At 36.9% G+C, this 23,257-nt stretch overlaps 1 protein-coding gene across 2 annotated transcripts in view; it reads right to left on the reverse strand.

The window, feature by feature from the left end:
* Window positions 1-23,257, reverse strand: part of agap3 (ArfGAP with GTPase domain, ankyrin repeat and PH domain 3) — a 224,973-nt gene that overhangs the window by 33,538 nt on the left and 168,178 nt on the right. For both annotated transcript variants that reach the window (XM_051686602.1, XM_051686601.1), the window contains exons 12-13: window positions 21,536-21,688; window positions 7,328-7,489 (exon numbers count right to left, since the gene is read on the reverse strand). In XM_051686602.1, coding sequence (XP_051542562.1) covers window positions 7,328-7,489; window positions 21,536-21,688 — 315 coding nt within the window. The remainder of the gene's footprint in view (window positions 1-7,327; window positions 7,490-21,535; window positions 21,689-23,257) is intronic.

Below are 23,257 nucleotides of genomic sequence, written 5' to 3' on the forward strand. Positions count from 1 at the left end.
AAACTAATACATTTAAACATTAAAATTTGTATATGTTAACAATAGTTGATGCTCTATGAGCTAACAATGAAATTGTATATATGAAATGAAATTAACATCAAGATTAACAAATACAGTAAATAATACCTAATGCGTTAAATAACACAAATCCCTATTGTAAAGTGTGTTATTGTAAATAAAAAAGTTATTTTGCTGGGTATTTTTCTGACAAAGGATCATATATCATATGACTAAAGACCTTCCAGTACTAGAATGCTACAGTATACATTTGAGTAGATTGAGTATATTTTTGAATCATGGAAGCAAATAGCATTCATTTGGATAACACTTTGGCTGTTGTGATACAGTAGTCTTTCTGCTGTCTGTGATAATGTACACCAACATAATTATCTAGCATTCCACTGTCCAATGATTATCCACCTCTGCATGTGAACACAGGCAATTATTCTGTTGGCTGGCCATCTGATAAATTAGCCATTACAACAGGTAATTTCAATTTGAAAAAAAAAAAATAAAGAAAAAAATAAATTAAGATCTGTTTCTGATGTCAGCAACTCACAAACACAGAAAAAAGACAAGCCAAACTGATACGATGTACTTTAGCTGATAAGCAGCAAACACAAAGTAAAATTTCAGTAAATCGCTTTAACATGCAATGTTATTAGTTTCGTTAAAATGCTGTGTGTAAATTCTGAAATTTGATAGATTAAAAAGTACATATTTTTGAAAAGAGGACACCAGTATTTTCAATTCTGTATCTCTATCCATGAATCATTGTTCTAATCTAGAAACTATTCTGAGGCTATTTTAAAAAGTATATGTAAATGTATATAATACTAAAGACATTCACCATTACTTTATATTTAAGACGTCTAATTCAGACATAACTAAATATTGAACAAAACAGACCATGTTTGAAATCCTGCCATTTGAAACTGCCATTAATGATCTTTGCTGTCCACAGTCTTTCCAAAATCTTTGTGGATTGTGAAACAACCTGAAATAATGTGACTGACCTGTCTATCAAAATCCTAATGTCTTTATTACGAGTTCATTCCTGATTGGCTAGACATTTTTTACAACTTTTCAATTTATCTTTTGAATATAAGTCAGTTACAAACACTGCAGTCCTTTAATTATGTTAACCCTACAAAACATTTAAATTCCATAATGTGACATACAGTGGAGGTCAAGCGATAGTGGATTTTGCAGATATCAATAATGAAGGTAATGGAAAAGGCCTATAACCGATTAATCGGCCGATAGTTATTAAATTTGGTTTATGTGATGATGATAATAAAAAAAAAAAATCTTAGTGGCTCCTTAGTGTGAATTGCACAGACATAAAGGCTACAAAAGTTCAAAATGAATAAAATCCCAAAAGCAGTTCATTGTGCAACCAAAATCCCAATAATAACCAGAAAATTAAAATAACGTGGGACCCACATAAACAACCCCTAAATACACCAGGGACTCTTATTTTAATATTACAGAGATTTGCAGTGCTCAATATGTAAGAATTTAACAATTGAAGCTTTTTATAGCCTATATATTCAACAGATGAATGGTTTTGTATATATGCTCTATATACATACATATATATATATTGTACATATACAGTACATCCTGTATATATACTGTATACAGTATATATATTTAGGAATAAGAAAAAAAACTATCAACAATTATCGGCATAGATTTTTGCCGATAACCAATAGTTCAGAAAAACAACTACTGGCACAGATTTATCAGTAAAACCTACCTTTAACATTTACAAGTGATACATAAAATTAAGTGGGAAATAATGTAAGGCAGGACTTATCTGGATTTGATTTGATTCCTTACATGTTAGCCTATGACATTATAACATTTTAGTAAGTAATTACTACTTTTTCCCTTTTGAATAATGTGAGCTGTAAAATCATACATTTTAATCCACACACATTTAATAAGAAAGTAAATGGTGCCAATTTTGATTTCATGTTATCTTTACTTAAACATCCCTTTAGCAACCTAAGAAGCAAAAAAAAACAAACAAAAAAAAAAACCAACGCAAATTAGCACAGAGAGAGAGAGAGAGAGAGAGAGAGAGAGAGAGAGAGCTATAAAGGAATGCTAAAAAAGTCACAACATTTGTTCAAGTGAATCACATCTAATCGAGGCAGATGCTCCACCCTAAACACCCTCTGGGTCAGACGCCTGCCCCAGTACCACATCTGGACCTGCCAGTGTTAGCCGATTGCTATTCTGTCAGAGCACACGGCCACACAACAGCAAATCCATCAAATCAGCACCAGCCGCGAGGGCTCTAAGTGAAGGTGTGTGTGCTTGGGAGTTGCTTTCCAAACTCCAAAAGGTGACAAGCACAATCTTGAATCCAACACATGTGCACTGGTACAAAGACCAGGTCTGGGCGTATAGAGTTGCTAGCTGGTGTCTAAGAATTAACGGGCAGTTGGGAGGAACCGGGCCTGCCTGTGCCATCTGTAAATGTCAGTGGTGGCGTTTGCTCATTTTACACATCATTAAAGGCAATATTCCTAACCTGTATTAGAGCAATCAGCATGCGCCCATTACTGACAGAGGCCTGGGGGGATACGGGCCAAATATTGAGGAGGAGAGAATGTATTCAGACGCACACACAGTGTAAACAATAACACCCCTTATACACACAGATGCTCTTTTATGTTGCAAGAATCAGACTTTAAACAATGCATCGAAGGTAAATGCACCCAAACAACATAACGAGACGTAAACACACCCAAACAACAATTTGATGCACATTACTTATACATATATGTATGTGCATTTGTATATGTTTATGTACTGTGGTATGCACAAAGATCATGTTATATCTTACTTCAAAGGGGGCTCCAGGGAGCTTTCTTGATACAGCCAAAATACAAAGTACTTTGATGTATTATACAAGTCATATTGTATTATACAGAATATGCATAAATGTATATCAACATTATATCAGACATTAGCCACCCTGTTCTAATCAGTGTTATTGAAAAACCCATATAGGGTGATTCTGACGAAACCTGTCCTGGACACATTTAACCCCAAATCAACACTTACAACATTAAATATATATATATGCTTCTGTATACAGGGTTGGGAGGGTTACTTTTGAAATGTATTCCACTACAGATTACAGAATACATGCTATAAAATGTCATTTGTAATCCGTTAGATTACTCAAGGTCAGTAATGTATTCTAAATACTTTGGATTACTTCTTCAGCACTGGTAGATTTTTTCACTTGTTTTGACTATAAAAACTCTGTCAGTACAGTAAGACAAAATACACGTTTCTGAAAAACCTAAACATCTTATGCAGTGTTGTTTTAAGGATTTTAAGATATTTTTACAGGAAAACAAAACAAAAATGACCAAGAATACGATTTTTGCCTTTGGTCTTACAAGAAAAAAGAAATTATGATCTAACGTGAATTTTCTTGATAAAAAAATATGATTGCGACTGGTAACCTGTGCATGTAAAATGGCTAGAAATAGCATTTCATCTTAGCGTAAAGCTGACAATTTACAAAAGGTTTATTTCTATTTCTTCTGCTCCAAACTTACTTCAAACTTACTTCAAACTTGCTTCTCTGTCTGCTCGTATGAATGTAACACATCATAAGAAAGTGTTTCACCGCTGTTCAAACGCACTTTGGATCGCATCATTTATATGGATAAATGTTTTCCATCTGAAAGGACTAAATATTAAATGAAACAAATGACAATAAAATGCAAAGTAATCTCTTCAGTAATCAAAATACTTTTGGAATGTAACTGTATTCTAATTACCAATGATTTAAATTGTAACTGTATTGGACTGGAATACAGTTACTTATATTTTGTATTTTAAATACGTAATCCCGTTACTTGTATTCCGTTACTCCCCAACCCTGTAAGTATGTATGTATATATATATATATTATTCGAACTGACTTGCAAAGTGTTTGTAAATCACTCGACTAGAGAGAACTTTGGAGTAAAATTGTGAAATAGGAACATTATTGTCAGGTTGAATACAAGTTAAGCTCAATCAACAGGATTTGTTGCATAATGTTGATTACCACAAAAAAGTATTTAAACACATCTCTTGTTTATAAAAAAAAAAAAAAAGGAAAGAAAAAATGTGGTTACACTCAGGCACTAAGAATGAAAGTAAATGGGGCCAGTCTGTAAACATAAAAATACACACCGTTTCAAAAGTATAGCCACAAGACGTAAACATTATACGTTAACATGATTTTAGTGTGACAAAATTCAGGGATTTACTGGTGTTCCACCATTTACCAGACTACAGGGTTTGTAATATTGGACATTAATATACACAGATAAGGTTTGTAAGCAATTTTATCACACTAAAATCATGTTACATGTATGATGTTTATGTCTTGTGAATATACTTCTGAAACTTGAGTATTTTTATGTTTATAGACTAACCCCAATCACTTCTATTGTAAGTGCCACAGTGTAACCATGTTTTTTGCTTTTTCTTAAATAAATGAGGGACGAGTTGAATTTTTTTTCGTGGTAATCAACATTATGTCACAAATGTTGTCGACTTGTATTAAACCCGGAACACTTGTAACATTTCAGCTTTTGTAAATTCTATGATGTTGGAACAATAAATAACAGGACATTTGACCCAATTTATATAGTCTAATCGAAAACATAATGTAAAACACAAATGCTGCTATAAAAATGACACACAAAATGTCACACTGGGACTTTCGGGAAAAATTTGGAATGATGATTTAAAAGAATTAAGTGAATCGGATCTTTTAACAAGTTTAATGAAACAAACTGTCCAGACAAACCAATAGTAAAACTTCCCAATGCTACCTACAAGCACATTATTTCCTCTCACAATTCATTTAGTCGTCCAAATACAGTATATCTTACTTATGAATTTTTCAGTGTAAAAGCCATTGACTGCCTGATGGTCTAAAAAGATTTTCTTTTGAAAATCGATGCAGTAAAATATACCGGACAGTCTTCAGAGATCGACGGAGACGTTCGCACAAGAAGCCAAACAAAAAAAGTTGCCCCACCTTCTAACAGAGCGACAGCACATTTGATTTATGATGCTTCACAATAGCTAAAATTCGATTTCTGCCAGCATTCAGGGGTTTTGATTGCTTCGTAAATGAGATAAACTGATAGCAATTTATTCAAGGATCCAACCACCCCCTTATATCTCTCCCCCCACTCTCCCTTCAGCAGATACAACTTGCTCCATGTGAGTGATTTTCATACTTAAGCAATATGTCTGTATTCGGCATGCACTCACTAGAACAGACAAGCACACACTAATAAAACCTTTCAGACTGTGAAAAGGCAAAAAAACACTTTGTGATGGAAGTTTGTATGAAATTCCGCTCGCACACACATTCCCTTTCTCGTACAAAGCCCTCATCTTATATTTGACCGTGACGTTACTGTTATTCCAATCAATGACCAAGCCAAGTTTAAGAAAATCAAAGGTTAGACCTTGTATTCTTGAGGAACTGTCAATTATTCCATACGTAATGAGACAGAACAAATGCTAAGAATGGCCAATGTCCTTAACTTGCTCCTTAATTCAGTACAGCAATTGGAAACGCTAAAGCCTGTGATCCCTTGAGCTCGTAATGTCAGAAATCAGTCATTTTAAACCTATAATACTAATAAAATAGTCACAATTGTTGAGCTGGATCATTGGAGGTCTGGTAAAACTACAGTTAAGTTTATGTCTGTTCTTAGATGTTTAGCAAAATATCTATTTTCTGAAAAAAGTGATACAGCAGAGCAATTTGAAGAAAAAACACCAACAAAAAAGATTAAATATCTTCACAGAATTTGCACATGATTGGTCAAACACTAATAATTATCTCTTAAAATGAGACAGCACGGCCTGTATGCCAGTGTGAGAAATTAAGTTTTACTTTAACGAGCAATATTTGCACCCTGAATTAGATTTTCTGGGGCGTTTCTTTTCCTTTATGATAGCATATTTTTTCTAACCATTTAACACAAACTTTTTCTCATCCTTTATGTCAAATATGTCAATTTGATTAACTCATTCATACAAATTCTCAAGATTGAGGATTTATTACCTCTTACCCAGAGAATTAATTTAACATCAACTCATATCTTATGCCATAATAATATATTAAGAACTATATCAGATGTTAAAAATTAAAGAAAAGTAGAAATTAATTACGAGGGCGTTTTGAGTGGCATTTTTGCTCTGAGCCCCCCTTAATTTCAGACCCTGCTGTATACAGTGCAACCTACAAACATTACATTTTTTGTTTTTGCACGACTTGAAAGCAGAGCATTAGCTTGATAATAATAAAATAGACACAATTGGAATTTTAGTAACTTGAATTTACTCAGTAACTACAATACATTTTTTGGTAGTTGCTAGGCATTTGTAATAACTAAAATAACTTTTGTCTGAAACTGTGAGAAGATCTACCAGGGCAATATGAGGGGAAAGAACACTAACAAGTCTTTTAAGAATGTACAAATGACAAAAAATATCATTGTTTAAGGTGCTTAGTCTTGGTGTTTTTGTGTGACTTTAAAGTGTAACGTTAGCTCTCCATGGATATGACAAAATCTAAATGACTAAAGTCATTGATGGACAGCGTCTGTCCAGGTGATGGATTTCTGCTATTGGCAACAGAATAGCCCCAGGGAAGTGCTTTTGTTTCCTCAATAACGCCCAATTAGGAGTCTTTATTTGTCATTGGGATGGGCAATAAAACCAATGTGGTAATGCATTCATGACATATCATGATATGAACAATGGCTCAAATCAAAGAGTTTTTTTGGTTCAGAAAGTGTTATCTTATTAACCATGTGTTGATAATGTAAAGCAGTTACCGCCAATGGTACTCAAGCAATTATCCAGGATGCAAATAAATAGTGGAATTTATTTATTACATTTGTCAAATGCAAGTGACCTCCAACTGCTTGAACTGTAACTGTTGCCCAAAAATTTTGTTGGTCTTAATGTTGTTTTGTTTATCAATTACATACTTGAGATATTGCACAGAAACACCATGCAGCGACTTCCAATGGGAGTGAACCACCCACCTGACACACTCAAGTACAGAAATACAAATGCCTAATAGCATCCAAACAGTATAGCACCTGGGCAACCTTAGCGATTTAATCACTTTCAGTGTGAACACAACTTATAGACCTTTTTTTGAAACAGTTGTATGTCCTAGGATGTGTATTTACAGTACTTGACATTCATTCGGATGTACATCACAGTTTCTTTTGAAAGTGTGTGCACATGAATGTTTTGCATACTCTACCTTCATTCCCTGCAGAAAGGTTGTCTGGTTTGGTGATGCCCGTGCTCTTTTTCCGCCTGTGCTTCTTGCGGTTGGCGTGGGGTGATGGCGGAGGCTCAAGTTTGGGACTGGTTGCGCTGCCCATTCCAGGGTTGGAGCTGAGAGGATCTGCCATCCCATTTGCTGGAGGAAAGCAAACAAACATAGAGTTCAGTCGATGGAGTCTTGCGCCTGGTATCTTAGCAGTTGACATCAAGGTTTAATTCATTCAGAATATATTTATCATTGAAACTGCATTGTGAATTTGATTTCTTAAGACTGTGACAAGGTGCACTAAGAAAAGTGTAAATTCTTGTTATTACACATCTTTTCTCAAAACTTCACCATATGAACACAATGAGCCATATTCGGGCCCATACGCAATCTGCACACAGAGAATTTAGCGGAAAACTCAGCGGATTGCCGCAGAATTTGGTACACCCAACATTCATAAATTTCCACGCATCCTCCGCCCCTTGCATATTTGTTCATTAAATATTTAGCTGGGCTGCATACAAATAAAAAAGTGAAAAACTAAGACAGTGCAAAACAATTTACATTATATATATATATATATATATATATATATATATATATATATATATATATAAAAGACTAAATATACAATGTAAACTTGACAAATAAGGTAAAAAGATCATGTTAAATAATAAAAATGAAGTTACACATAAAGGAAAAGTTAAATATTACTAAGAAACTATATGAAACAGCCAAAGTAAATAGCTGTGAGCATAAACAACTGTAAGAGTGATTTAGGATGTGATTCATGGAGTATCATATCTTGTGAAAGTGCAGAACACATATGTCCATATGCAACTTTCAGTGAGTAAACAAATTACTCAATTAACTCTTGTGTCTCCTCTTTCTGATTATATTTTAGTGTAGGAAAATAGTCAGGAAAAACGCTTGGTGACAGAATCACTATGGATTCCAATCAGCGTTTGTGATGATGATAAGCAGCTGAGTGTGATTTAAACATTCAGATCAGCTTGATGTCTTGTCAGTTCTTCAGGAAAACTTGACCTGTTGCAATTCTCAAAAATGTTACAAAGCAACTGTCCAGTATCTCCACAATATTCAATTGTTATTAATTGTTATTCAATTGTTACCCACTTTCTACACAACTGACAGAAAAAGTGAAGATTTACAACCACTGAGAATAACAAGAGATGGACCACACCTCCGTTCCACCTCTATTAGCTTGATGAGAAGGGTGTATGTGTACGCGAGTAACAAATGATGATTTGGTCTCGCCCGAGGAGGACCGGCGGGAGATGGGAGATGCCATGCGAGCAACCAAGCACATGAGATGTTGGGTTTGGTGTGAGGTGATTTTATGTGTGATATTAACCTGGTGCTCGGTGCCAGTGTGCGTCTGTGATGGTACAATTGTAGAAGGGGGGGAGGGGGTTTCAATAGTAGGGAAGCCAAGACCATCTCTCTGCTCTTCATGACACTTCAACATCATTTTTGGGCGCCTTCAGGATACTATTACCCACAACCCCCCGACCAGCCTAGGGGTAGAAGGCCCCGGCAAAGTGGACCCCATACTGTTAGCGGCCCTCGGAAACATGCTCACACACACAGTGAGTCAGATGTGGGCAGCCTCCTCCATTGTCTTGGCATCAAAAGCTCATTGTAGTGTTGCAAGCTTCATTCATCTCCACAGGCCTGGGGTGTATAAGTGTGTGTGTGTGTGTGTGTGTGTGTGTGTGTGAGAGAGAGAGAGAGAAAGAGGCGACGGTTGCGTCCAGGAGTGTCTGAAACCCGTGGTGCCAAATAACGCATATTCTAATGGCACCGACAACCATTAGCTTGTGTAGAACATTAGCCGTAATTTGGGGTTTACCTTGAGGGAGCTTGAGTCTGGTGTGCTCTTTAAAGAGAGAGAGATGGAAGCCAAGCAGGGGGTACAGGACGATAAACTACAGCCACGAAATCTGCCGTAGGCAATGACAAGTATAGCGTGGGCTAGCGCTGTCACTAATGCTACCTTTAACACTTTGGTTTCCCTCCAAATTTTTTGAACACCAAACATTTTTACGCAACTGATAATGTTTGATCTGAACCAAAAGTATATAACACAACATCCATTTGTTTTTTATTGATAAGACACAGTTAATGATTATGATTTAGCTGTTTAATAAGAACAGCTTGATAATGAATAAATGATGAAGCAGAGGATTAGTCACATACACTGTGGGATTTCGGCTTAATTACACATGGCAAGAGACAAATTAGAGGGTTTCACAATTAGCCTCGTTACACAATTACAATAATTCTCAATCAATATTGTTGCTTCATTCTTTACCAAAGACATGCGAGAGGAATCATGCTAATGATAACATTAAGACAATGTGGACATACAGTATATGTTCATTTATAATAGTAAATTTAAAACAGATGAAAAATAAAAATCGCTAGACAATTTTTACCCCAAATGTCTACATTATGAATTTAACGAACATAAAACAACTTGCAAGACAGATTCTTGCTAATAATAACATTACTGCAGACATACTGTAAATGTTAATTATAGCACATTTACTATTGAGAAAAATAAAAATCGATTGACAATATTTGTCTCTAGTGACTAAATTAAGAATTTCACAGACATAAGAGAACTTGTAAAAAAGATTCTTGCTAATACTCACTATGGACATAAAGTATATGTACATTTATCATAGTAGATTTACTACTGATAAAAATTGTGACAAAATTACAAGAGAACCTGCAAGAAAGATTCTTGTTAATGATAACATTACTGCCGGACATACATATAAATGTATTATGGCATTTTTTACAATTGATACAATAAAAACCACTCTAGAATTTTTGTACCAAGTGACTAAATTATTAATTTATGAGACATAAGAGAACTTGCAAAAAAGAATGTAATCACTAGACTTAATTATGAATTTAGCCGGAAAAAAAAGATACTGAGGGTGATACGAAAGTACAAAATTACTTTCAATAAACAATTCAAATCTAAAGGTGGACTTTGAAATTAAAAGTGTTTTTGGCTATACAATTGAGGATATTACAATCCAAACCTGTCACTTAAAAGGTATTCAACAATAGTCATTAGATTAGAGACTTTTTTTTTGTCAAGATTACAATATTTACAGTGAGTGCAGTTTACGCACCACAAAGCAGATATAGTGATATAAGCTTGCTGGAAACACGGCAGGTTGGCAGTTGATGCTTCATCACTGACTCTGTGTTCGGCATTGATATTCATGACTTAAAGGGTCTGCTCTCCCTCCCTCGTACTGAATGGCGAAGTGGCGCTCCCAGCTGCCACACACGTTGTGGCAGGGACGCGAACGTCTGTTTCAATTTCTACACTCCTCTTCGCAACAGCCCCCCTGGGAGCGATCATTAGCTACACCAGACAGCTGGGGGTAGAGGGGTTCTCGAGAATACTGTTCACACATACACACATGCAGAAGGTCTGTCGCATGCAAACATACAAACACACACACCCAGTCTTTATAGTGCACTGAAGAGCACCCATCACAGTCTGTGACAGCAGTACAATTGTGTGCATAGGTTTAGGTTGAGTGAAGCTGCCCTTGTCCCTCATGCAAGACCTTTGGAGACCTCTAACCTTAGAGAGTCATCGCTACACTGGATGAGGTATGCTTAGCATTGTAAAAATTTACTGTGGCAGTATCATGGTACTGTAATGGTATCAGATGGTAATACCAAATACCATGACACAGAATTACACCATATTCATATATCATCCCTTACAAAAAAGTATTCTCACAGTACAAAAAATACCTTGGTAATACATCGGTACATGTCCAAAAAAAACATGGCACTACTATGGTACATGGTACTGTGAGGGTACATTTTTATAAGAGGCAAGATGTACTGTATTTATATGGTACTCCAAGGTAATTATGAACAAAACAAAAACACATGGTATTACCATGGTAAATTTCCCCCCAATTTTTTTTTTTTACATGGTACACATCTCAAAAATATGGTATTACCATGGTAAATGTCACAAAAACATTTCAAAATACAGGGTATTACTATCAAGGGTTAAATTGGTATTTAGGATGTGGGGAAACCTTAAAATCGGGTGTTGACAGCTGGGACAAGTTTACCATCTTCTTGCCCTAGGTTGAGGGTCAACTTATAGAACATGCTAAACTTAGGCTATATCTAATTATTATACAATTTAAAAGCAACTGCACATTGTTCTTAACAGGAGAATCAAACACAGCCTACACTAGTACCTTTTACTCAAATTGTTGTTCTGATAATATTACTTGTAATTAAACATTTGCATTAAATTATAAAAAAAAATTCACTGTGGCGTGAAGAAGCATTTTCACTAGTGAACATAAATGGAGTACACACATAAACATACAAATAACAGTGACAATTTTTACAGTGTGTTGGTTGAACGGTCTTTTGGTCTATGCTGATGCCGCTTTGGATGCGAATGATTCAGGATTCAAAACCCCTTTGTGTATACAGCTTTTTAATAAACTAAGCAAAATCGCTACTAAATATTTGTGGATCTAAGAAATGGGTGAGCAGTTGATTCCACGTGATTTCTCTGGAACAAAGATCAGGCCACTGTGGAATACAGAAGCGGAACGCACGTCTGAATGCAGGGGCAATCGGTCTCGTGCTGCTCTCAAATATGCTGCCTCAACCAGCGTCCGCAACTAACTAGAGCGAAGCATAATGAACTTGAAATATTTTTGAACAAGTACACTTGCTAAATAGAGACAGAATGTGTCAAATGAAAAAAAAAAAAACTGCGTCGGAGAATACAAGAAATGGAATGGATGGACAAAGAAGCATTTTTTTCTTCTTTTTGGAATCAAAGTTGCCGGAACGCTGTTCCGGCCCAATTTAACCCCTGATTACTATGGTACTGTGGTACAGTAATGTATCAAATGGTAAAACCAACTTTGATATTTACCATGGTTCTGAATGATAACCAAATTCATATATCTTCAAAAATGATACAAAAAAGTACCATCACAGTACCAAAAATAATGGTAATACAATGGTTTATGTCTACAGTTTTGTAAGATGTACTGTGATACATCCTCAAACAACATGGTATTACCATAGTAGATGCTCAAAAAATGTGGTTTACTATGATATCAGATGGTAATACCATGGTACTTGGATATATACTGTACCATGGACCTCTAAGAAGTACCCTCATAGTACCAAAAACATACTATGGTACTACCATAGTAATTGTCAGAAAAACCATAGTACTACCATGGTCTTTTTATACTGTAAGGTTACATTCTTTGTAAGAGATTGTTTTTACAAGGTACTCCAAGTACTTCAAAGAATACCACGGTATTATCAAGGTATATGTCCCAAAGTCATGGCACTACCATGGTAGATGCCCAAAAAGTGCTGTGGTATGACAATGGTATCACATGGTTATAACATGGTACTTGTATATACAGCTAAATTTAAATATTTATATAATATATATAAATTACATAATTATGGATAATTACGATTTCCAAAGTCGAGGAACTTCCCAGCAAAACTTGAAGGCAGCAAACTGTACAGCTAATATGACACACATGGAAAAGCTCTGCAAGAAACTGCGACTCTAACTTCCAAAGGCTGAGGTAAGTTACACTGAAGTATGCGAGGTGACCTTTTACGACTTAATCTGAGTTTAGCTGGAACTGCCTTCATGTAACTGCAGGAAATAAGGTGGTCAGCTAACCTACGATTAGCAACCGTTAGCATCCCCGCAGGAAAAAGCACTTTACGCCACGGTTCTGGCGACGAAGGCCGTGGGTGAGCGCAAGAAGATTGCATGGTTTGCACAAAGAACATTAACTCATTTCTTAATAGCTCTCAATTTCTGTTTCTTCCAGCAGTACGTGAGGAGAAACTTCAATTTCTTGCAGCAGCTAATTCAAGAGCTACCGGGTGCGGATGGTAATTTTTGACGAAGACGACAACCCCCGCCCTTTACTCCTACCCCTTGACACGGCAGCAGAGTGAGCAACCCCCATCCGTAATCAATGGCAATGGCTGCAATTAATGGTGAAAAAAACGTGCAGAACACAATCACTACTTCCTTCTTATTATTGTCAATTAGAGTGCACTAATCAAGGCATGGGCAGGCACACGCCGCTGCTCTCTCCAAACGAAATGTCAAACTTCATTACAGCCAAGAGTGGGGAATCAAACTCCCTAAGCTCGCTGCCTGCTCGAGCTCTGCAGGGGACAAGTTTTCTCCGCCTCTTAATGACGACAGACTTTAGATTACCAAGAATCGGCATTGACTACACATCCTAGCCCTAATCTAAAGAATAAATCTAGTTTAAGAGGACCTTTTAAAATTTCAGTTTTGCTAACATTATTAATTAGTGTGATAATTCTTTAGATGACATTACTCTAAAGTCCATCCACAGGCAACCGCACTTTCGGGTTCTTATTTGGAGCAGCAGATTTCAATGGTGGGTATGGGCAACATTGCAGTTTTAATAATCCTTTAGGGATTATATAATGTAATAATGTTTGTTGATGTTAAAAAATAAAGGGATATATAAGGTTTACAGTGAAGAACGTTCTGTACGTTCTTTCTGAATTATTGGAAAAACAAGTATTAACTTGATTAAATAGGCCTGTATGACTATGTCGGACATGTAACAGTTTGTAGAATACACATCCTCCCACACTTAACACACTTCTAAAGCCTAAGAAATGTGGCATATGAAAATTAAAACTAGCATCAGACATACATTACAATATGCATCTTTACTGCTTAAATTATTAACCAATACAGTAAATAATAATATTTGACTTCAATATCATCATATTTGTGATCGGGACCTAGGCACTCACAAGGAGAAATCACACCATGGAGGAGGAGTGGCATTCCAAAAAGATGTTTATTTTGTAGGAGGTGCAAATGTGCTAAATAAAAACAGTGCTTATGAGCAAATAAAACCAAGTAATAAAAAAAAAAAAAAAAAAAAAGGCTAAAAGCTAGATCTATTTCCAGTACTAGTGTGGAACCCACTCCCCACAAATGGTTCTGAGTTGTAATCTGCCCTAATATAACTATTAGGGTTTTTCCAACATGATCACACGGGAGTTCGGCATGTTGTTTCCAAGAATTCCAGTACTTGAGTACCAGAATTGTGTCAGCAGTTTGGGAGACCCGTGTTCACAACCCGTGTAGGAACCAGGAAGCATACTGCACTTGCATAATCAGTGAAGAGCATGATACAGAGGTTGCATTTCCCCCTCTAACATTACATTTTTACTCCACTGATGGTTAGGTTTAGGTTTGGGGTTAGGGTTGGGGGGTACAGTTTATAAAATATGCATTCCTCTTCAGTTTTACTATTTCTACAGCTTAAAACAACACGCATTACAACTTGCTTTTGGCAATCCTCTGTAGATATTACACCGGGAAAATGGAGAGCACACGTGCCCATACGCTCAACAACACCTACCGCTTTGGCCACTGGGGGCAGCGTTTTAAATTTCGGTTAGCACAGGCCAGTTTTAGCTAAAGAAAACTTAACCTCTGTTCTCGATTTCACTGTGAGATCAGTCTGGTTTAAAATTATTTTAGTTTGATAAAATCACATATTTCAGGGTATACTGGTGTTATGTCATCATGACAGCAAATTTTTGCATTTATCTTTACACAGGTAAGGCTAGGAAGCTATTTTTTTTTCACACTACAATCATGTTGACTCTTATAAAGTGTATGTCTCATGGCTATACTTTTGAAACAGCATGTATTTTAAAGTTAATGGACTAGCCCCATTTACTTCAATTGTAAATTCTATACTGTAACTGCAATTTTGCCTTTTTAAAAAAAATATTTTTATCCCCTTTTCCTCCCAAATTTGGAATGCCCAATTCCCAATATTTAGTAGGTCCTTGTGGTGGCTCAGTTACTCACCTCAATCCGGGTGGCAGAGGACAAGTCTTAGCTGCCTCCGCTTCTGAGACTGTCAATCCGTGCATCTTATCACGTGGCTCGCTGTGCATGACACCGCAGAGACTCGGCACATGGAGGCTCATGCTATTCTCCATGATCTACGCACAACTTACCACACGCCCCATCGAGAGCGAGAACCACTAATTGCAACCACGAGGAGGTTACCCCATGTGACTCTACCCTCCCTTGCAACCGGGCCAATTTGGTTGCTTAGGAGTTCTGGCTGGAGTCACTCAGCACACCCTGGATTTGAACTTGCGACTCCAGGGGTGGTAGTCAGCGTCAATACTCGCTGAGCTACCCAGGCCCCCCATTTTGCTATTTTTTTAATAAATGAGGGACGAGTTGAAATTATTTTTGTGGTAATCAACATTATACCACAAATACTGTCACTTGAGATGAACTTGTATTGGGCCAAGAACTTGGTATTGCACTTCTGTTAGCTTGTAGTGTGGCTACGTACTTTAAAACAGCAGTGTAACTATAGTATAACTACCTTAGATTATGTATAGTATGTAGCTTGGCAAGCAAGTAGCTTCCCCAACACTGGCACCCATACAACGATTTATGATCAAGTGGATATATATTTAAAAACATTTTTTTTTTTTTAGAAATTTCTACAAAATAAATCATTTAAAACTGTACAAACATGAAAACGGAATGGATCTATCTATGCTAGACTGCTCTACAGAGAGATGCTTGACACATGATACAAATACAGTTCCGTTACATACACGCATTTACATGCACATGATATGAATGATATTGTGCATGCACAGCAGATATATAACCATGAGAAGAGCTTAGATTTAATCAAAAGTATTGCAATCAGTATTCAGAGGCCGTAACTAACTCAACTTCCCCTTATCCAGCACACCCTTATAAATGAGAATGGCACTTAACAATATGGAAATAGTCACCTGGTTAAGATGCATTTGATCACTGTTTAAATCGGCTTCTCATCTCAACAGCCCTGATCTTTTGCTTGACCTTCAACCATCACATAATAATATGGTGATTGGGGATTCACTAAGTCTATTTATTGACAATATATGTGCAAGTTCAACTTCCTTTTAGAGTACATATAGAATAAATATATACTGTAGAATAAGGAATGATTACAACTAGATTTTGTACAATAGAAAGCGAAAAGCTCAAACTAATTAACTAGCTAGTTAACTATCTAACTAACTAACTAGCTAACTTGCTTACTAACTGATTAATACTAAGGAGACTTGGTGATGTCAACAGAAAAATTAATTTCATTTTAAATTAGCTGAAGTAAATCTTTGAAATCTATGCAACAATAAATTAGGTTTGCACACTACTAGCTTTACTATGACACTTGAGCACTTTCCCAAGACCGTTGATATAAAACTCTTCTCTCTGTTATGACCTTTAAAGCTATAATACTCTCATGAAATGCAAGAACCGAGAGGCTGATTGTAACAGGTCGTAGAGAAAATGCATTTACCAAATCCTGATACAGCTAAAACTCTTAGTATATGTGCTTGTGTGTGTGACAATAACTATTTTACACCAGGGCCTAATGAAGTGCTTTGTCACACAAACACACACTCACACACACACAGCTCATTTCAGAGACTACGGCCGCTTTGAGTAATTCTACTTTAGGATGTGGAGCTGATGGGTGTAGACGGGGGGGCGATGGCGGAGCAGGGCTGAAATTGATTGTTCGACAAGCAGAGATGAGCAGAGACGAGCAGAGAAGGGCGAGTGTCGCGCGGCGTCGAGTTCTGTCTGTGACACGACGGGGCCTCCATTTGGCTCGTAAAGAGCGCTCTTTAAACTACTGGGGCCCCTGGGACCCTAACAGAAGTGGGGGGGGGGAGAGAAAGAGAGAGCGAGAGACAGAAAGGGAGAGGGCGAGAGGGGGGTTTGGTTGGGAACAGCGCAGTCGCTAATGAGAACAACGAGTGCGCAAACATGCATGGAAATGACTGTTATTCTGTTGATGTGCATTTAAGTGCTTTTTTACTGCCAGCCGACAAAGAGAAGGAAATAACCAATGATGAATGTTGTCCCTGTAAAGCATTCATTTTCCAACATGAAAAAAAAAAAAAAGAAAAAGAAATCGTGAAGACGGGAGAAAAAAATGTTGCGTTGTTACACCCGGCAAATATATTATTTGACTTCACTCAAGTGCATTGACAGGATGAGGAGAGAGAGAGAAAGAGAGAGTGGATGGGTGAGGTGGAGAGACTATTTGGGGGGCACTGTTGCCCTGGGTGGTGGTAATCAAAGCCACAATTACTGAATTATCCTGATTAGCAATTAGCTTGTTAACAGCACAACCACTGATACATGCAACAAACAGCTACTGACTTCACAGTTATCTTTTAAAAATTGCTATGGTAACAATAGTTTTTGGCAAAATACCATAGTTATTATGGCAAAATAATAATTCATTTGCTTACATTTTTCACTAACATACCATGATAACTTTTGTGCTACCATTTGTGATAAAAACAGCTAACTATTTGTCCTGATTAGCGATTAGCTTGTTAGCAGCACACAACACATAGTTACTGAATTTTATATTGCCCATACAAAAATGTACCATTGTAAATATAGTTTTCAACAAATCACCATAGTTACTAGTTATTATGGTAAAATCCCAATAATTTAATTTAGGATCTCCTTTAAACAGTTTAAGTTTTCAGAATCGTACTGTCATTTTGTTTAATTTTTCAATTTTAATAACAGTGTTGGCTAATACCAAGTAGTAGTAACATGGTATGTCATAACAACAGTACAGTTGTTTGGTGGAAACTATGGTATGTCCTGCAGTTACAGAGTTGCGATCAAAGCCACGATTACTGAATAATCCTGATTAGCTATTTAGCAGCACAACCACTTACACAGGCAACAAACAACTACGGAAATGACAGTTCCCTCACAAAGGTTTATGCCAAAAACCATATTTTTCAGCAAAATGCCACAGTTTCAACAACATCTATTGTTTCTACTGTAAAATCATATAACTTTACAATAAGGTTCAATTTGTTCACATTCGTTATCATGAACTAAACATGAACAGTAATTCTTAACAGCATTTATTAATCTTGGCTAACGTTCATATAATGTAAATATACAACTGTTCCTTGTTAGTTCATGCTAGTTCATAATGCATCAACTAATGCTGACATATACAACTTTTAAAGAGCACCTATTATGGTTTTTCAAATATTACCTTTCACGTAATGTTATATAGCTGTTTGTGAATCTAAAAAAGTCTGTAAAGTTTCAAAAATCAAAGTGCATGGCAAATGGAGTTATTGACTCCCAAAAGAAAGAACCGATTCTGAACACCTGAAATGAGTCGTTAGTAATTCCAGACTTACTTCCTGTACTAACCTACGTAATTTGGTAACAAAAAACCCGCCTCTGCTCGCGAACAGCTTTGACCCGCCCTCAAACACTACACTAAGCGGTAGACCAATCACAACAGACTGGGACATCTGACCAATCAGAGCAGAGTAAGCTCTTTGAAAGGAGGAGTTTAGAATGAATCCTTTAGAACGGATCATTGAACGAGTCGTTTTTGACACTGGGGAAAAAAAGGTAATGCTGCAATTTAAATTATGAGCAAATTAAAGTGTTTTTTGACCTTGGATGCATGTAAATCTATTGTATGAGACCTTTAAAACTAAATTAGGCACGTTTAAAAACCATAATAGGTGCTCTTTAATGGTAAACAATGTGTCAGTATATGTTAAAATTAACATTAACTAAGATTAATATTCATTGCTAGTTATGTTAACTTAACAAATGCAATTGTAAAGTGTTACCAGATCTCCTTCTTGGAGGCATTCAGAATCTGTCATTTGAACACTTTTTTGATGACAGTGGTGGAAAACTCTAAGTTACCACAGTATTACTGCTGTAACTATTAGAGTTGGGGTACTCGAGTCCGAGTCATGAGTCCAGTTTTAATGGATTTGGACTTGTCATGGACTCAGATGCATTTTTACTCGGACTTGACTCAGACTCGAGCCGTTGGGACTCTGGATTTTTTCAGAGTCCAGCCGAGTCCATGGCATTTGATTTGTGATACAATGAACAAATAAATACAAATAACGAAACAGAAATAAATGGACACTCTGTCTGCAAGCAGTTGTAGCACCCCCTGATGTCGTAGACATAGCCAGAGTTTGTTTCACCGTGTTGAGCAAACACACCTGCAGAATGGCACACTCAGTCAACCAATATGCTTTAATGTTACTATGGAGACTGCTGTATAACATCTATTCCCGAGGTGGCTGGCACAACAAAAACATAAAGACAGGTATGTAGCCAATGTACAAGAAACTACAAGGCAGTTTCGCACAGCATGGGACCTGACAGCTGGTAAAATTGCATGCGCAGTTCAGCCAAGATGGTGCTCGCATCGCGGTTTTGTTGTGGTTAAGAACTTAATTAAGTCAAGTCACCCACATCATGTCTCTCGCAGTTTACTAAAACAACATATAAAAATAAATATTCAGAAAAATATTATTAATATTGGGCTAGTAAGTCTTTTGAGGCGTAATATATCCACACATGCAGGCATTTGTAGTCTCTTGTTGTCCACGCAGTGTTGTCAACATAAACTGGTCCTTGATGAATTAACTAACTTTTAAATACTTTTTAAATAGTTTTAAATAAAAATTGTTATTGCTCAAGCAGACTGCCACTCTGAAAAACAGAAAAACGGCACCTATTTATTGTTTTTCTATTTTAAAAGCATTGACGAGCTGCTTGAAATATGTTCTTTTACAGTTTTTTCCACAATAAAATGCACAATGAAATATGAAGTTATTTTGGGCAGTGAAATATTTTGTTTATAATTTAATTATAGATTGGGTGACCAGCCGTCCCAGTTTGTTACACAGGACAGTCCCGGTTTTTGGTAGGGTCACTGATTTTTTCTTCTTAAATTAAATTTCCCCATTGTCCTTCTCGATATTGTCTCTGGTATTGTTTGCAGGGAAGAAAATACATTTTGATGCGTCACCCATTGATTTGATGATACATTCATTCTAGTCTTCAGCAAATCAGCTGAAGTGTATCTGGTTACCATGGCAATGACGTCATGCGCTTAGCGCTCACGCTCTATGTCGTCCTGTCAGTCATGTAACTTCTCAGCGAGTGCTAATTACTACTGTGTTGACTCATTATTTTCCCAAACCAGTCGGCAGATAGAGACAAAAAAGAAATCTCAGTATATATTATGTCTTAGATAGGGATCATTTTAGATAAAACTAAATTAAATTGAAAGGACAAACTGAAAAAGTAGTAGAAATAAAAAACTAAATTAAAATTCGAAACAATAATAACTAATAACTTTTAATGACTAACGCAGCTTTCACCTTTTTTAGTCTATGTTTGAGTGGAGGGGAAAAAGCAACAAATAAATGAAATGTCATCAGAATGCAATAAGAAGTGTGTTGAAGGACAGTTTTGTCTTCATACACCTAAAGCATATGCTTTCATTCTGAAACCACTTTGAAGTTTGTTCAGCAGGAAATTAATCATAAAATATAAATGTGTTTTTGTTACATTTATATTGACAATTGTGTTTTCTTAATTGTGAAAGTTAAAATAAGCTTAAAATATTGATGTTGAATTTACGGTTACAATTTGAATTCAGCTTCATGAACAGATTCATTCGGACTCTGACTATTATGGACTCGGACTCCACTCGGACTCGATTGTTTAAAGGCTCGGTCTCGAACCCGACACTAGTAACTATGGTATTTTAGTGGACGATACAATTACCATGGTAAATTAAGTAAGGGCTGCACCAGTAAATTGACATATAGTAACTGACGTACATGAGTATAAAGCTGTTGACCACAAATATTGGCTTTTAACTAAATTGATCATATTGAACTGTCAAAATATGTCAAGAAATGTAATTACATATAACAGAAGCAGCCCATAGACTACTATGTCACAGCACTAACTCAGGTGTTGTAAAATACTTTTTATGCAGTGCAAGTTCACATTTAGAACTCTGTCTGGGTTTATAATATGATTGTACGATTAGCCTTTTTTTTAAACATCAACAGTTTTGAAAAAGAAACTAATTAGACAGCAAAAAGATGGAGAGATTGATAAAAAGAAAAAGGAAGTAGACACAAGAGAGAGCAACATTTTGAGAGAGATAAACTGAGGTTTTCTGAGGAGCTCCTGACCTGCTGTGGTACTGATAACTGCTTCACTCCACTGTTCTGCACTGGACACTGAGAACGAGCGCTGGTGCATTCCCTCTTTACTGTTCCCTAAAGCCACACCGGCCACCGAGCCCCCGGACTGTAGGGAAATGCTGCTGTTAGAGTGAGGAGTGCCTGCAAAGCAAAAATGAGAGAGAGGTTAAAATCACATTTTATAGTGCTGCTCAGTTATTTTGCTGGTAGTTTGAGATACAGGGCAAGTACAAAGAACTGTCGGAGCCTTGCAGTTAGAGCTCTGCCACTTTGCGCTTAGACGGGAAACGTGGGTTGGCTTCTAGCTTTTGTCATTTCCTGATATTTTCCAGTATTTAAGTGGAACACTTGATACCATGGTACTGAATCACTACCATATTATGCACTAAGGCAGGGGTGTCAAACTCGGTTCCTGGAGGGCCATAGTCCAGCAGAGTTTAGCTCCAACCTTAATTAAACACACCTGAAGCAGCTAATAAAGGTCTTTAGAGTGCTTGAAGATTACAAGGAGGCATTTTAGAGCAGGGCTGGAACTAAACTCTGTAGGGCTGCGGCCCTCCAGGAACTGAGTTTGACACCCCTGCACTAAGGCATTTATATGTTACTCAAGAGTACTTGATCTTGATAAGAGAACTGATCAACCACTGACACGTGCAACAGACAGCTACTCCCTTGCAAAAAATCAACATGGTAAGCATAGTTTATGCCAAAATAACAGTTACACATTACATTTTCTGACAAATCATATTAAAACTACAGAAGTAAAGTTTGATGTTAGAAAATGTTGATGTTAGCTTGACAAGGCCTTGTTTTAAATAGTTAGAAGTTTAAAGGTTATACAGGCTTTACAGTCAGACAGACAGACACACACAGACACCTAGTGGTTGCTAAGGTGTTTTTTCTGGTTGCTAGTTGCTACGTGTTGCTAGGCTGTTCTAGCTAACTAATAGGGTGATTTGGTTGGTTGCTAGGGTGTTCTAGTAGGTTGCTAGGGTGTTATGGCTGGTTACTAGTGTGTTCTGACTGGTTGCTTGGTATTTCTATGGTGTTCTAGCAAGTTATTCGAGTGTCGTTAGATAGAACATTCCATTTGAACATTCCATAAATGTTAAGTCTATGGGAATTTTGATAGTCCGTTACGGGAAATCCATAAGTCTGGCAAGTTAGAAAAGACATCGCAACCCGAGTCAAAACAGTCTGAAGGTCTTTGCCAAATTTGATGGATGTAGCTTGAAAGCTCTTGGAGGAGTTACAATTGACCATTTTGGTCTTGGTTTAGGGATTTTAGAAAAAACCCTGAACCACATCTGTAGAATAACGTCCTGGTTACTTTCGTAACCTACGTTCCCTGATGGAGGGAACGAGATGTCGTGTCGATGTAGTGACACTAGGGGTCACTCTTGGGAGCCCCAAACACCTCTGCTATTTTGAAAAAAGGCCAAAAAGAATTGGCAAGTGGAATTTGCATGCCACTCCCCCGGACATCCGGGTATAAAAGGAGCTGGTATGCAACCACTCATTCAGGTTTTGTGCTGAGGAGCCGAGACCAGGTTCTGGCCATTTCAGCGGGTAGTTCAGCATTGTGGCAAGAGGGACACAATGTCTCGTTCCCTCCATCAGGGAACGGAAGTTATGAAAGTAACCCGGACGTTCCCTATCTGTCACTTACTCGACATTGTGTTGATGTAGTGACACTAGGGGTCCCTATAC

The sequence above is a fragment of the Myxocyprinus asiaticus genome, chromosome 44 (assembly GCF_019703515.2).
Source record: "Myxocyprinus asiaticus isolate MX2 ecotype Aquarium Trade chromosome 44, UBuf_Myxa_2, whole genome shotgun sequence".
Taxonomy (NCBI): Eukaryota; Metazoa; Chordata; class Actinopteri; order Cypriniformes; family Catostomidae; genus Myxocyprinus; species Myxocyprinus asiaticus.